Source organism: Trachypithecus francoisi, unplaced genomic scaffold (genome assembly GCF_009764315.1).
Source record: "Trachypithecus francoisi isolate TF-2019V2 unplaced genomic scaffold, Tfra_2.0 Lachesis_group12, whole genome shotgun sequence".
Classification (NCBI taxonomy): domain Eukaryota; kingdom Metazoa; phylum Chordata; class Mammalia; order Primates; family Cercopithecidae; genus Trachypithecus; species Trachypithecus francoisi.
This window is the reverse complement of record NW_022681457.1, coordinates 102923451-102939433: the sequence shown is the minus strand read 5'-3', so window position 1 is coordinate 102939433 and position 15983 is coordinate 102923451. Positions and strand designations below refer to the sequence as shown.

Sequence of the window (15983 nt, the reverse complement as noted above, 5' to 3'; positions counted from 1 at the left end):
CTGAGACTCAGAGAGGTTAAGCCATGTGCCCAAAGTCGCAGAGCTTGGAGATGGCAGAACCAGGATTTAATCCTGGTCTGCCCAGTCCAGTTCCCCTGTTCTTTTGGAAAGACGAAGTCTTGTCCTGACATGAGTTTTTCTTCCTGAACCCTTCTTATCACTCGGCCACTCCACGCCACCTGTGCAGCCACCTGCTGGAGGGAACACTAGGTCCTGTCACTCCTCCATCTGCAGTGGGTGAGGACTGTGGCCTTGGACCATGGGAGATCTGGAGTTCCACCACCTGTTCTGGGAGTAGGGCCCAATCAGCCCCCCTGCTCACCTTCTGCCCTATATTAGAGCCCCAGGCTCTGTGCCCTTTTCTTATCATCGCAAAACTCACGATGCTTCGGCTGCTCAGTTCCCTCCTCCTTGTGGCCTTTGGTAAGACCCCAACCTGTGTGTGTGCTCTCTGGGCTGCCCTGGACTAGGAATCCTTGAAATCTACCACTCGCTTTGAGTCCCATGACACCCTACGCCTAGTTCCACAGAAGGGGGTCTCAGCTTGTACCCGGGGGCATGACTATGGGGGCTTTCAGCTTATGACGGAGCAGGAGAGTGGAGGGAGCCGTGGATGGAGAAAGACCATGAAGGGCTGTGGTGGAAGTCCTTGATGGGGGTGGTAAACAAAGTCAAACAGTTAAGAGTTTGGGCTCTGTGGTTGGACGTCTTGGGTTGAATTTCCATTGTTCTACTTACCACTCCAACTCTCCTCTCACACTCCCCCTACCTGGCTCCATATACTATGCTCTGGCCTTTTCCTCGTCTCTCTGCCATATTACATTCCAGCTCAGGGCCACCTCTTCCAAGCAGCCTCCCTTGACTGACAATAATGGTAACAGATAACATGATTGAGTGCTTACTATGCGCCAGGCAGAATGTTTAGGGTTTTTCTTACGTTTTCTCATGTAATTTTCACAACAGCCTCATGAGATCAGTGTTATCATTATCCCCATTTTACTGACCCTCAGGGAAGTAAAGTAGCTTATCATAGAACAAAAGGCAGAGCTGCACTTAATGTTTTTATTTTTGCTTTTTTTTGTAGAGATGGGGTCTTGCTTCGTTCCCCAGACTGGTCTCAAAATCCTGGCCTCAAGCCATCCTACCACCTTAGCCTCCTGAGTAGCCAAGATTACAGGCACATGCCACCATACCTGACTACTTTATTTTATTTTACTTTATTTTTCTAGAGACGAGGTCTTGCTATGTTGCCCAGGCTGGTCTCAAATTCCTGGGCTCAAGCGATCCTCCCGCCTCACCCTCTCAAAGCACTAGGATTACAGGTGTGAGCCACCACACACTGCCCAGAGCTGCACTTTGAACCAGGAAGTCCTTCTTTAAAGCCTCCACTCTGTATGACAATAGCTATCACTTTTTGAGGGCTCATTGAGGGCCAGGCATTGTTCTAAGTGTATCAACTTCTTCAATCCTCCCGATGAAGGAGGCCACATTTTAATCTCTATCCCTGGACTCCTGGGATTCTGGAAAGCCCTGCTCTAGTTTAAATGTTCACTGTTCATGTGTGGTTACTGAGGTCCAGAGGGCAAAAGAGGCTTGCACGGGGCCACACAGCCTGCTGAAGGCACAGCTTGGACTGGGACCCTGGCCTCCTCTTTGCTTTTTGGGACCCTTCAGATGATTGACAGCTCTCCTCTCCCCTCTAGCCTCAGGCTATGGCCAACCTTCCTCTCAGCCTTCCAGCCGCGTTGTCAATGGTGAGGATGCGGTCCCCTACAGCTGGCCCTGGCAGGTAAGAGCAATACCAGCTGTACTCATTCCCACCATGGGCTCTGGACCCTAAGCTCTAACGGTGTGGCATCCAGCCTTGACACCACTGCTCCCTTTGCAATGTCCACTTCAGCTTCCAAAAACCGGGCAGCCCTTGGATCATCTACCTCACGAGGAGGTTTTAGCCACTCCATCTGTAACCCTCACTGGGCTATTTGCAACTTAAAAGTGGAATCGGGGGTGAAGGTAATGCTTAACTCAAGGAGTTGGCTCACTGATGGTGGAATTTCAGGCACTGTGTTGAAGAAGTGAGATTTTTTTTTTTTTTTTGAGACAGAGTCTTGCTGTGTCGCCCAGGCTGGAGTGCAGTGGCCAGATCTTAGCTCACTGCAAGCTCCGCCTCCCGGGTTCTCGCCATTCTCCCGCCTCAGCCTCCTGAGTAGCTGGGACTACAGGTGCCCGCCACCTCGCCCGGCTAGTTTTTTGTATTTTTAGTAGAGACGGGGTTTCACCGTGTTAGCCAGGATGGTCTCGATCTCCTGACCTCGTGATCCACCCGTCTCGGCCTCCCAAAGTGCTGGGATTACAGGCTTGAGCCACCGCGCCCGGCCCAGAAGTGAGATTTTGAGAGACTCATTTCTAGATTCCTAGGATGATACAACAGAGCTATGAAGTCTGAAAGCAATAAGGGAGTAAGGGGTCTTGTAAGGCCAGTGGAGGGAAGCTCAGAAGGCTGGACTTCGTGTGCCGTGGCTATTTAAAGTTAATTAAATTAGGCTGGGCCTGGTGGCTCACGCCTGTAACCCCAGCTACTCAGGAGGCTGAGGCAGAAGCACTGCTTGAAAACGGGAGGCTGAGGTTGCAGTGAGACAAGATCGTGCCACTGCATTCCAGCCCCAGGCGACAGAGTGAGACTCTGTCTCAAAAAAATGTTTTAAAATTAAATTATTATTACTATTGAGACAGAGTTTCACTCTTGTTGCCTAGGCTGAAGTGCAATGGCATGATCTTGGCTCACCGCAACCTCTGCACCTGGGTTCAAACAATTCTCCTACCTCAGCCTCCCAAGTAGCTGGCATTACAGGCACGTGCCACCAAGCCGGGCTAATTTTGTATTTTTAGTAGAAACAGGGTTTCAGTATGTTGGCCAGGCCAGTCTGGAACTCCTGACCTCAGGTGATCCACCTGCCTCAGCCTCTCAAAGTGCTGGGATTACAGGTGTGAGTCACTGCACCCAGCTGAAATTTACTTAAATAACATTAACAATTCAGTTCCTCGGTGCTTGCCATATTTCTTTTCTTTTCTGTTTTTTTTTTTTTTTGAGACAGGATCTTGCTCTGTTGCCCAGGCTGGAGTGCAGTGGTGTGATCTCAGCTCACAGCAGCCTTGAGTCCCTAGGTCCAAGCAATCATCCCACCTCAGCCTCCTGTGTACAGAGGACTACAGGCATGCACCACCATGTGCAGCTAATTTTTATATATTTTTGTAGAGATGGGGTCTCGCTATGTTGCCCAGGCTTGCCTCTAACTTCTGAGCTCCAGTGATCCTCCCATCTTGACCTCCCGAAGTGCTGGGATTATAGGCATGAGCCACCATGCTTGTCCTGCTTGCTACATTTCAAATGTTTGATAGTCACATGTGGCTAGTGGCTACCATATTGGACAGCAAAGATACAGAACATTCCCATCATTGCGGGAAGTTTTATTGGAGAGGGTCAGCAGGCTTGTTCTGTAAAGGGCCAGAGAGTGAATATTTTAGGTTATTTGATGGTTTGGATATTAATGACTTGACTGTGCCATGGTAGCATGAAAGCAGACACAAACACTACAGAAATGAATGTGACTATTTCCAGGACATCTTTATTACAAAAACAGACCAGGAGCCTGATGTGGCCCACGGTCCACAGTTTGCTAACCCTGGTCTAGAGGGAGCTTTTGAAAATCAGAATGTGTAGGAAATTAGAAGAGAGGCAAAGAACTCATCAGGGTGAGCTGTGCTTCAGAAAGCTCAAGAAGCCTTGAAAGATATGAGGTTCAAAAGAGTCAGGGGGGCTGGGCGTGGTGGCTCCTGCCTGTAATCCCAGCACTTTGGGAAGCTGAGGTGGGCAGATCACCTGAGGTGAGGAGCTCGAGACCAGCCTGGCCAACATGGTGAAACTCCATGTCTACTAAAAATACAAAATTAGCCGGGCATGACGGCAGATGCCTGTAATCCCAGCTAATCTGGAGGCTGAGGCAGGAGAATCGCTTGAACCTGGGAGGTGGAGGTTGAAATGAGCTGAGACTGCCACCATCGCACTCTAGACTGGGCAACGAGAGCAAAGCTCCATCTCAAAAAAAAAAAAAAGTCATGGGGTGAGGGGTGCGTGATAGAACAGAGGGCCATCAAGGGCTCTCAGGAGACAGAAGGTAGAGAACGTTGGGGTCCCCAGGGAAGTCATAGTCCTGGTGCAGGGAGGCTTTGGAGAATCAGAATGTGACTCCCACGGAAAAATGATGGGGCCGCCACGGGCAGCTGTGCAGGTTGTGCGCTGCACATTTCAGGGTGTGCTCTTGTTTTCTGTGCGAATGGCGCCCTCTAGAGTTGCACAGTGCACAACCTATACAGCCACCGGTGGCAACTCTTGGGGTGGGGACCAGCTCACTCAGGCCCTCTTCCTGGGCCACCAGATTTCCCTGCAGTATGAGAAAAACGGAAGCTTCCACCACACCTGCGGTGGCAGCCTCATCGCCCCCGACTGGGTTATGACTGCGGGCCACTGCATCTCGTGAGTTCTCTACCCTGTCCCTGCCTGTGGCCCGGGCAGCCGGAGAGAGTGGGTGATGATGGGGAAGGAGGGAGGTGAGCCAGTCAGGCCCAGACTGACCTCACCTCCTCCCGCAGGAGTTCCCTGACCTACCAGGTGGTGTTGGGTGCGTACAACCTTGATGTGAAGGAGGGCCCCGAGCAGGTGATCCCCATCGACTCTGAGGACCTCTTTGTGCATCCACTCTGGAACCCCTCGTGTGTGGCCTGTGGGTGAGTGAATGCTCCAGTCTGGAACCCAGAGGCTCCTCTACTCGTCCCTCCATGACCCACAGCCAAGTCTGAGTAGGCTCCAACTCTGAGTAGGGATGTAGGGACAGGGGTGCTGAGTCCAGCAGCCTGTGTCCAGGTCTCACACACTGAAGGTTGAAGCCAGCAGAGTCTTTAAGGACCATCACCACCAAACCTGTCTCCCTATAGAGGGGATGGCAGAGCTCAGGGAGGGGCAGGAACTCCCCCAAGGCCACTTGGCTAGTGGCTTCAGAGCTCAGGGTTCCTCTAGTACCTTTCCCCTAAATCCGAGGGTTTCTCCATTCAGTAGATGGCTCACCCAGTGCATCCTGGGCTCCCAGTACTATGGGCAAAAGGAGGAGCACTGGCCTGAGAGTCAGGCTCTGGCATTAACTCTCTGTATGGCCTGAGCAAGCCACTGGCCTTCCCTGGGCCTCAGTTTTGCCATTTGTCAAAAGGTGATCATGAAGTTGGGCGTCCTGGGTGGTTGTGAAGGCCAAGGAGACAATCTTATGCCCTTCAAGTGTATGAAAAATTCTTAAGTTTGAGTGCCTCAGTTTTTTCTGGCGAGAGGGTCAAAGACGGGTGCAGAACCCCTGCAAATGCAGTATAGGAGTGAAGCACCGTATGATGGAAATCCCAACCCGTCTTCACAGGGCTTCTGGGGTGAGTAGAGAGAAAAGGGAGACCTAGACAAAAGGACTGGATTGGAGCGACACGCAGGCAGGTGAAGACAGAGGGCAGTGGTTCTCAAAATGTGGTCCCTGGGCTGGCAGTATCAGCATCACCTGGGAACCTGTAGCAATGTGAATTATTGGCCAGGCACGGTAATCCCAGCACTTCCGGAGGCTGAGGCAGGTGAATCACTTGAGCTCAGGAGTTCGTGACCAGCCTGGCCAACATGGTGAAAACCCGTCTCTACTAAAAATTCAAAAAATTAGCCAGACGTGGTGACGCACACCTATAATGCCAGCTACCCTGGAGGCTGAGGCAGGAGAATGGCTTGAACCCAGGAGGCAGAGGTTGCAGTGAGCCGAGATCACTCCATTGTACTCCAGCCTGGGCGACAGAGCGAGACTCTGTCTCAAAAAAAAAAAAAAAAGTGAATTATTGGACCTTAGCCAAGATCCACTGCATCAGACACTGGGGTGGGATGCAGCAGTCTGTTTTTTGTTTTGTTTTGTTTTTTGAAACTGAGTCTCGCTCTGTCGCCCAGGCCGGAGTGCAGTGGTGTGATCTTGGCTCACTACAAGCTCTGCCTCCTGGGTTCACACCATTCTCCTGCCTCAGTCTCCCAAATAGCTGGGACTACAGGCGCCCGCCACCACGCCCGGCGTATTTTTTAATTTTATTTTTAGTAGAAACGGGGTTTCACCATGTTAGTCAGGAGGGTCTCAATCTCTTAACCTCGTGATCCTCAGCAGTCTGTTTTAACAAGCGCTCCAGGTGATTCTGATACAGCTGAACTGTGAGGGTTAAAGCGCCAAAGGAGAGGGCAATTCTGAAGGCCAAGGGTCAGAGTGAGCCAAGGGGCTAGAAGGGCTTCTTAAAATTGCTAAACCTTGGCTGGGCATGGTAGTTCATGCCTGTAATCCCAGCACTTTGGGAGGCTGAGGCGGGCAGATCACCTGAGGTCAGGAGTTCTAGACCACCCTGGCCAACATGGCAAAACCCCATCTCTACTAAAAATAATAAACAAAAATTAGCCAGGCATGGTGGCGTGCACCTGTAATCCCAGCTACTTGGGAGGCTGAGGCAGGAAAATCACTTGAACCCAGAAGGTGGAGGTTGCAGTGAGCCAAGATCATGCCACTGCACTCCAGTTTGGGCAACAGAGTGAGATTCTGACTCAAAAAATAAAAAATAAAAAAAATTGCTCAGCCTTAACAATGATTTGGGCCAGGTGTAGTGGCTCACGCCTGTAATTCCAGCACTTCAGGAGGTGATAGCGGGAGGATCTCTTGGTCCAGGAGGCTGCAGTGAGCTATGATTGTGACACTGCACTCCAGCCTGGGCAACACACCGAGACTGTGTCTCAATAATAATAATGATGATGATGATGAAAGAGTGGATTTGGAGGGTAAAGGAGCTGGGGCATCTCAGAGGTGGAATAGCCTGGAGCAACAGCTGGAAGGTAGGACTTGGGCCGGCTGGAGGACCAGGTCCTGTGACTCTTCCCTCTTCCCCAGCAATGACATCGCCCTCATCAAGCTCTCACGAAGCGCCCGGCTGGGAGACGCCGTCCAGCCCGCCTCACTCCCTCCTGCTGGTGACATCCTTCCCAACGAGACACCCTGCTACATCACCGGCTGGGGCCGTCTCTATAGTACGTGCTGACATCTCTAGCTGGCCACAGGGACAGTGTCAGAAAGACAGGGCTTGGGGGCTGCAGGTTGAAGGTAACACCAAGACCGGACCTTGTACTTTTCTCCCGTTTCTCTCCAGCTGCAGCCTTCTCCTACCAACCTCCAAAACATGAATGTGGTCAGTTGCACATGTTTTGGTGACTCCTGTGTGCCAGGTGCTGGGGATGTAATTGTGCACAAAGCATGCAGGACCATTTAGCGGGTGGGAGGAGAGTCCTCATCAGGGCGGAAGAGCTGTGCGCCTTGAATGCCCCCTTCCTCTGGGGCTCCTAGTCCTGTGCCCCCAAGCCCCTGACTTGGTGCTTTTTATCCCTGCAGCCAACGGACCACTCCCAGACAAGCTGCAGCAGGCCCTGCTGCCCGTGGTGGACTATGAGCACTGCTCCAAGTGGAACTGGTGGGGTTCCACTGTGAAGGAGACCATGGTGTGTGCTGGTGGAGACACCCGCTCCGGCTGCAACGTGAGTCAGCTCTTACCTGCACGAGGTGGTGCTGGGTGTGCAGGACCTTGGAATGGGGCCAACTGCCTGGAAGGTGGAGGAGGGATCTTGCCTGCTTGCCCCATTCAGCCTCCAGGCCAGGCAGGACTTGGAGCAAGTCAGCGCAGTCCAGACACAGAGCCCAGGCCTGGGAATCAGGACCCCTGGGTTGCAGTCTCAGCTCACACACTGACACAACTTGTGACAAGTCATTGTCTCTCCCTGGTCCTCAGGCTTCCGCATCAGCACAGGAGGAGATACTGGTACCATAACCTCTAATGCCAGGTCAACTCTGTGGTTCTGAAGTTATAATTAAACATTAAGAATTCTGCCGGGTGCGGTGGCTCAAGCCTGTAATCCCAGCACTTTGGGAGGCCGAGACGGGCGGATCACGAGGTCAGGAGATCGAGACCATCCTGGCTAACACTGTGAAACCCCGTCTCTACTAAAAAATACAAAAAACTAGCCGGGCGAGGTGGCGGGCGCCTGTAGTCCCAGCTACTCGGGAGGCTGAGGCAGGAGAATGGCGTGAACCTGGGAGGCGGAGCTTGCAGTGAGCTGAGATCCGGCCACTGCACTCCAGCCTGGGCGACAGAGCGAGACTCCATCTCAAAAAAAAAAAAAAAAAAAAAAAAAAAAGAATTCTATCATTGTTCTGGGCACAGTCGCTCATGCCTATCATCCAAGTGCTTCGGGAGGCTGAGACTGGAGGACTGCTTGAGGCCAGGAGTTTGAGACTAGTCTAAGTAACATAGTGAGATGCCCATCTACAAAAAAACTTTTTTTAATTAGTCAGGCATGGTGGCACTCACCTGTAGTCCCAAATACTTGAGAAGCTAAGGTGGGAGGATTATTTGAGCCTGGGAGTTCAAGCCTACAGTGGGCTATGATTTTTGCCACTGCACTCAAGCCTGGGTGACAGAGCAAGACATTGTCTTTTTTTTTTTTTTTTGAGACAGGATCTTGCTCTGTTGCCCAGGCTGGAGTGCAGTGACGCCATCACAGCTCACTGTAGCCTTGCCCTCCTGGGCTCAAGCAATCCTCCCACGTCAGCCTCCCGAGTAGCCAGGAGTACAAATGCACGCCACAGTGCCTAGCTAATTTTTAAATTTTTTGTAGAGATGAGGTCTCACCATGTTGCCCAGGCTGGTCTCTAACTCTTGGGCTCAAGTGATCCTCCCGCCTTGGCCTTCCAAACTGTTGTTTACAGACATGAGCCACTGTGCCTGGCCAAGACCTTGTCTGTTAAAGAAAAAAAATACTATCAAATACCTCATTGTATTTTTTTTTTTTTTTTTTTTTTTTTTTGAGACGGAGTCTCGCTCTGTCGCCCAGGCTGGAGTGCAGTGGCCGGATCTCAGCTCACTGCAAGCTCCGCCTCCCGGGTTTACGCCATTCTCCTGCCTCAGCCTCCCGAGTAGCTGGGACTACAGGCACCTGCCACCTCACACGGCTAATTTTTTGTGTTTTTGTTTTTGTTTTTGTTTTTGAGGCGGAGTCTTGCTCTGTCGCCCGGACTGGAGCACAGTGGCCGAATCTCAGCTCACTGCAAGCTCCGCCTCCCGGGTTTACGCCATTCCCCTGCCTCAGCCTCCTGGGTAGCTGGGACTACAGGCGCCCGCCACCTCGCCTGGCTAGTTTTTGTATTTTTAGTAGAGACGGGGTTTCACCGTGTTAGCCAAGATGGTCTCGATCTCCTGACCTCGTGATCCGCCCGTCTCGGCCTCCCAAAGTGCTGGGATCACAGGCTTGAGCCACCGCTGCGGCCCCCTCATTGTATTATAATTGAGTATGAATTAATAATTAACTGTAGTACTGCCAATAAGAACTATGTTTATCGAGTGCTTCTTCTCTACTGGATATCGTGCTAAGATCATGCATCATCTCATGTAACTCCCTAGGCTCTTGGATAGATACTACTATTCCCTATCACAAATGAGTCAGCTGGCTGGGCGCGGTGGCTCACACCCATAATCCCTTTGGGAGGCCGAGGTGGGTGGATCACCTGAGGTCAGGACTTCGAGACCAGCCTGGCCAACATGGTGAAACCCCATCTCTATTAAATATACAAAAAAATTAGCTGGGTGTGGTGGCAGGTGCCTGTAATCCCAGCTACCTGGGAGGCAAAAGAATCACTTGAACCTGGGAGCCGGGAGATGGAGGTTGCAGTGACCCAAGATCGTATCACTGCACTCTAGCCTGGACAAAGTGAGACTCCGCCTAAAAAAATAAAAAAATTACAAATAATAAGAAAAAAACGAGCGAGCTGAGGTTTAGAGGGGTGAAGTAATGTCGGAATTTCTCAAAATCCCTAGAGTTCAGAACGAGTTCCATAAACCTCAGACATGGCTCAGCCACCCACCCCTCTCTGATGGTTCCAGGGTGACTCTGGAGGACCCCTCAACTGCCCCACAGAGGATGGTGGCTGGCAGGTCCACGGTGTGACCAGCTTTGTTTCTTCCTTTGGCTGCAACACCCGAAGGAAGCCCACGGTGTTCACTCGAGTCTCTGCCTTCATTGACTGGATTGAGGAGGTGAGGAGGACAGGGCGGCCGGGAGGGCTCCAGGGTGGTGGCTCTTCTGAGAGGTGATGGGTGAGAAACGTTGGATCCTGGGGAGGGCCTGAAAGGATCCTAGAAGCTCAGTGGGGAAGGGCCCTTGGGGACATTGCAGAAGAGCTTGGGGATGTTTTCTGATATAGTGTGTCTCCAGGAACTTGATGGCTTCTGAGTGGCGCTTGGAACTACAGCTGAACTTCCTTATTTCAACAAGTATTTACAAAGTATCTCCTCTGGTCTTGTCCTCTCTTGTCAGGGAGGATAGAGACATGCCAGATAAGAGGTTGCCTGCTGGGGGACAGGTGATTACATAAACGATAATGACGAAGTCTGATGAGAGCCAAGAGAGGGGAGTCCAGGTCTCAGACTTCATCTGGGGATGGGTGATCAGACAGGATTATTAATGCTTGTGATAACAGTAATAGCTAAAAAAAAAAAAAAAAAAAAAAAAAAAGAGAGTAATAGCTGGGCATGGTGTACTCACGCCTGTAATCCCAGCACTTTGGGAGGCTGAGGCAGGTGGCTCACGAGGTCAGGAGTTCAAGACCAGCCTGGCCAAGATGGTGAAACCCTATCTCTACTAAAAATACAAAACTTAGCCGGGCGTGGTGGCAGGTGCTTGTAATCCCAGCTGCTTGGGAGGCTGAGGCAGAGAATTGCTTGAACTTGGGAGGCGGAGGTTGCAGTCAGTCGAGATCATACCACTGCACTGCAGCCTGGGTGACAGAGCAAGACTCTGCCTCCAAAACAAAACAAAAGTAATAGCTAGCTGGGTGCAGTGATGCCCACCTGTAGTCCCAGCTACTCGGGAGGCTGAGGCAGGAGGATCGCTTGAGCCCTGGAGTTCTGGGCTGTAGTGCACTATACCCATTGGGTTCTGCACCAAGTTTGGCATCAATGTGGTGACCTCCTGGGAGTGGGGACCACCAGGTGGCCTAAGGAGGGGTGAACTGTCCCAGGTCAGAAACGGAGCAGGTCAAAACTCCCATGCCGATAAGTAGTAGGATCACACCTGTGAATAGCCACTGTACTCCAACCCAAGAGGCGGAGGTTACAGTGAGTTGAGATCGTACCACTGCACTCCAGCCTAGGCAACACAGCAAGACCCTGTCTCTTAAAAAAAAAAAAAAAAGTAGTGCTTGCTTTGGCAGCACATAAACTAAAATTGGAAGGATACAGAGATTAGCACGGCCCCTGTGCAAGGATGATATGCAAACTCATGAAGCCTTCCATTAAAAAAAAATTTCTGGCCTAGTGCAGTGGTTCATGCCTGTAATCCCAGCACTTTGGGAGGCCGAGACGGGCAGATCACAAGGTCAGGAGATCGAGACCATCCTGGCTAACATGGTGAAACCCCGTCTCTACTAAGAATACAAAAAACTAGCTGGGCAAGGTGGCAGGTGCCTGTAGTCTCAGCTACTTGGGAGACTGAGGCAGGAGAATGGCGTGAACCCAGGAGGCGGAACTTGCAGTGAGCCGAGATCCGGCCACTGCACTCCAGCCTGGGTGACAGAGCAAGACTCCGTCTCAAAAAAAAAAAAAAAAAAAAAAAATTTTCTGGTCTAGTACAGTGGTTCATGCCTGTAATCCCAGCACTTTGGGAGGCCGAGGCAGGCGGATCACCTGAGGTCAGGAGTTCAAGACCAGCCTGGCCAACATGGTGAAACCCCGTCTCTACTAAGAATACAAAAAATTAGCTGGGTGTGGTGGTGCATGCCCGTGGTCCCAGCTACTGAGGAGGCTGAGGCAGGAGAATTGCTTCAACCTGGGAGGTGGAGGTTGCAGTGAGCCGAGAGCACACCACTGCACTCCAGCCTGGGTGACAGAGCAAGACTCCATCTCAAAAAATATATATATATAAGGCCAGGCACAGCGGCTCACTCCTGTAATCCCAGCACTTTGGCAGGCTGAGGCAGGGGGATCACAAGGTCAGGAGTTGGAGACCAGCCTGGCCAATATGGTGAAACCCTGTCTCTACAAAAATATTAAAAAATTGGCTGGGTGTGGTGGTGCATGGCTGTAACCCCAGCTACTAGGGAGGCTGAGGTAGGAGAATTGCTTGAACATGGGAGGCAGAGGTTGCAGTGAGCCGAGATTGCACCATTGCACTCCAGCCTGGGCGACAAAGCAAGACTCTGTCTCAAAAAAAAAAAAAAAAAAAAAAGAGGCCAGGCGCGTTGGCTCACACCTGTAATCCCTCCACTTAGGGAGGCGGAGGTTGGCTCACACCTGTAATCCCTCCACTTTGGGAGGCTGAGGTGGGCAGATCACGAGGTCAGGAGATTGAGACCATCCTGGCTAACACGGTGAAACCCCGTCTCTACTGAAAATACAAAAATTAGCCAGGCATGGTGGCGTATGCCTGTAGTCCCAGCTACTCGGGAGGCTGAGGCAGGAGAACTGCTTGAACCTGGGAGGCAGAGGTTGCAGTGAGCCGAGATTGCACTCCAGCTGCACTCCAGCCTGGGCAACAGAGTGAGACTCTGTTTAAAAAAAAAACCCGGCCGGGCGCGGTGGCTCAAGCCTGTAATCCCAGCACTTTGGGAGGCCGAGGGGGGCGGATCACGAGGTCAGGAGATCGAGACCATCCTGGCTAACACGGTGAACCCCGTCTCTACTAAAAATACAAAAAACTAGCCAGGCGAGGTGGCGGGTGCCTGTAGTCCCAGCTACTCGGAGGCTGAGGCAGGAGAATGGCGTGAACCCGGAGGCAGAGCTTGCAGTGAGCTGAGATCCGGCCACTGCACTCCAGCCTGGGCAGCAGAGCGAGACTCTGTCTCAAAAAAAAAAAAAAAAAAAACCCAAAATATATATTTTTTTGTTTGTATACACACACACACACACACACATATGCATACATACCATCTAAATTTGTGCCAGGCATTGTAGAGAGAACCTTAGTTAACAATTTAATCAAGAACCCCCACCATGAGGTAAGTTCTATCATTATCTCTACTACATAGAGGAGGAAATTGAGGCTCAGAGAGCTCAATCCCTCTCCCAGGGTCACACAGCAGGGCTGGAAGTTGAACCTAGTTTCATCTAGCTCCAGAACCTGTGCTCCTAAATTGACTATTCTGTCCATCCCCCCAACTTTTCCAGACCATAGCAAGCCACTAGAACCAAGGCCCAGCGGGCAGTGCTGATCGATCCCACATCCTGAATAAAGAATAAAGATCTCTCAGAAAATTCCAAGTTGAATCTTTCTTTGTTGACTCACCTCTTCCCCTCTGGCCTGTTCCTAAAATCTTAGATCTCATATGCAGAGATAGGACCAGGTCCAACCTTTTCACATGAAGATGAGGAAAAAATGATGCTAGGAGAGAAGGGAGCTGCTTTCTGGTGACCTGACCATCCTGGTTTGCCTGGAACTTCAGGAATTCTTAAGACACTAGACACTTAATGCTAAGACTGGAAAGTCCCAGGAAAACTGGGACAAGTTTGTCGCCTTACTATATAGTCACACATAAGTCAGTAGCTTTTCAATGCAGGCATATAAACATGGTAAAAATCTGCAGATAGGCCGGGCGCGGTGGCTCAAGCCTGTAATCCAGCACTTTGGGAGGCCGAGGGGGGCGGATCACGAGGTCAGGAGATCGAGACCATCCTGGTTAACACGGTGAAACCCCGTCTCTACTAAAAATACAAAAAAAAAAAAAAAAAAAAAAAAATTAGCTGGGCGGCCGGGCGCGGTGGCTCAAGCCTGTAATCCCAGCACTTTGGGAGGCCGAGACAGGCGGATCACGAGGTCAGGAGATCGAGACCATCCTGGCTAACACGGTGAAACCCCGTCTCTACTAAAAATACAAAAAAAAAAAAAAAAAAAAAACTAGCCGGGCGAGGTGGCGGGCGCCTGTAGTCCAGCTACTCGGGAGGCTGAGGCAGGAGAACTGCTTGAACCTGGGAGGCAGAGGTTGCAGTGAGCCGAGATTGCACTCCAGCTGCACTCCAGCCTGGGCAACAGAGTGAGACTCTGTTTAAAAAAAAAACCCGGCCGGGCGCGGTGGCTCAAGCCTGTAATCCCAGCACTTTGGGAGGCCGAGGGGGGCGGATCACGAGGTCAGGAGATCGAGACCATCCTGGCTAACACGGTGAAACCCCGTCTCTACTAAAAAATACAAAAAACTAGCCAGGCGAGGTGGCGGGTGCCTGTAGTCCCAGCTACTCGGGAGGCTGAGGCAGGAGAATGGCGTGAACCCGGGAGGCAGAGCTTGCAGTGAGCTGAGATCCGGCCACTGCACTCCAGCCTGGGCAGCAGAGCGAGACTCTGTCTCAAAAAAAAAAAAAAAAAAAACCCAAAATATATATTTTTTTGTTTGTATACACACACACACACACACATATGCATACATACCATCTAAATTTGTGCCAGGCATTGTAGAGAGAACCTTAGTTAACAATTTAATCAAGAACCCCCACCATGAGGTAAGTTCTATCATTATCTCTACTACATAGAGGAGGAAATTGAGGCTCAGAGAGCTCAATCCCTCTCCCAGGGTCACACAGCAGGGCTGGAAGTTGAACCTAGTTTCATCTAGCTCCAGAACCTGTGCTCCTAAATTGACTATTCTGTCCATCCCCCCAACTTTTCCAGACCATAGCAAGCCACTAGAACCAAGGCCCAGCGGGCAGTGCTGATCGATCCCACATCCTGAATAAAGAATAAAGATCTCTCAGAAAATTCCAAGTTGAATCTTTCTTTGTTGACTCACCTCTTCCCCTCTGGCCTGTTCCTAAAATCTTAGATCTCATATGCAGAGATAGGACCAGGTCCAACCTTTTCACATGAAGATGAGGAAAAAATGATGCTAGGAGAGAAGGGAGCTGCTTTCTGGTGACCTGACCATCCTGGTTTGCCTGGAACTTCAGGAATTCTTAAGACACTAGACACTTAATGCTAAGACTGGGAAAGTCCCAGGAAAACTGGGACAAGTTTGTCGCCTTACTATATAGTCACACATAAGTCAGTAGCTTTTCAATGCAGGCATATAAACATGGTAAAAATCTGCAGATAGGCCGGGCGCGGTGGCTCAAGCCTGTAATCCCAGCACTTTGGGAGGCCGAGGGGGGCGGATCACGAGGTCAGGAGATCGAGACCATCCTGGTTAACACGGTGAAACCCCGTCTCTACTAAAAATACAAAAAAAAAAAAAAAAAAAAAAAAAAATTAGCTGGGCGGCCGGGCGCGGTGGCTCAAGCCTGTAATCCCAGCACTTTGGGAGGCCGAGACAGGCGGATCACGAGGTCAGGAGATCGAGACCATCCTGGCTAACACGGTGAAACCCCGTCTCTACTAAAAATACAAAAAAAAAAAAAAAAAAAAAACTAGCCGGGCGAGGTGGCGGGCGCCTGTAGTCCCAGCTACTCGGGAGGCTGAGGCAGGAGAATGGCGTAAACCCGGGAGGCGGAGCTTGCAGTGAGCTGAGATCCGGCCACTGCACTCCAGCCCGGGCGACAGAGCGAGACTCCGTCTCAACAACAACAACAAAAAAATTAGCCGGGCGTGGGTGTGGTGGTGGGAGCCTGTAGTCCCAGCTACTCAGGAGGCTGAGGTAGGAGAATGGCGTGAACCCAGGAGGCAGAGCTTGCAGTGAGCCAAGATTGCACCACTGCACTCCAGCCTGGGTGACATAGCAAGACTGTGTCTCAGAAAAAAAAAAAAATCTGCAGATAAACAGACCCTGCCAGCGCCTCAGGAGGCTCATGGTAGAGTAGGAAGGACAGTGTGTGTTCTGCTTCCATTGATGGGCTGGGGGCTTTGGTTATTCATTCATTCA

The 15983-nt window shown here is 51.1% G+C and overlaps 1 protein-coding gene and 1 pseudogene across 2 annotated transcripts; both read left to right on the top strand.

Annotated features, from left to right (window-relative positions):
* The first annotated feature begins 242 nt into the window (after positions 1–242).
* CELA3B (chymotrypsin like elastase 3B) lies at positions 243–13401 on the top strand. Of its 2 annotated transcripts, none has more exons than XM_033227918.1 (8): positions 243–423; positions 1704–1789; positions 4437–4534; positions 4651–4785; positions 6993–7129; positions 7488–7630; positions 10030–10182; positions 13309–13401. In XM_033227918.1, exons 1-8 carry the CDS (start codon positions 384–386, stop codon positions 13324–13326), a joined length of 810 nt encoding a protein of 269 aa, XP_033083809.1. In that variant the 5' UTR covers positions 243–383; the 3' UTR covers positions 13327–13401. The 2 variants fall into 2 exon arrangements, with proteins under 2 accessions (XP_033083809.1, XP_033083808.1); XM_033227917.1 differs by lacking the exon at positions 13309–13401 and adding an exon at positions 10350–10660.
* On the top strand, positions 11342–11454 carry LOC117093993 (annotated as a pseudogene).
* Positions 13402–15983: the final 2582 nt, after the last annotated feature.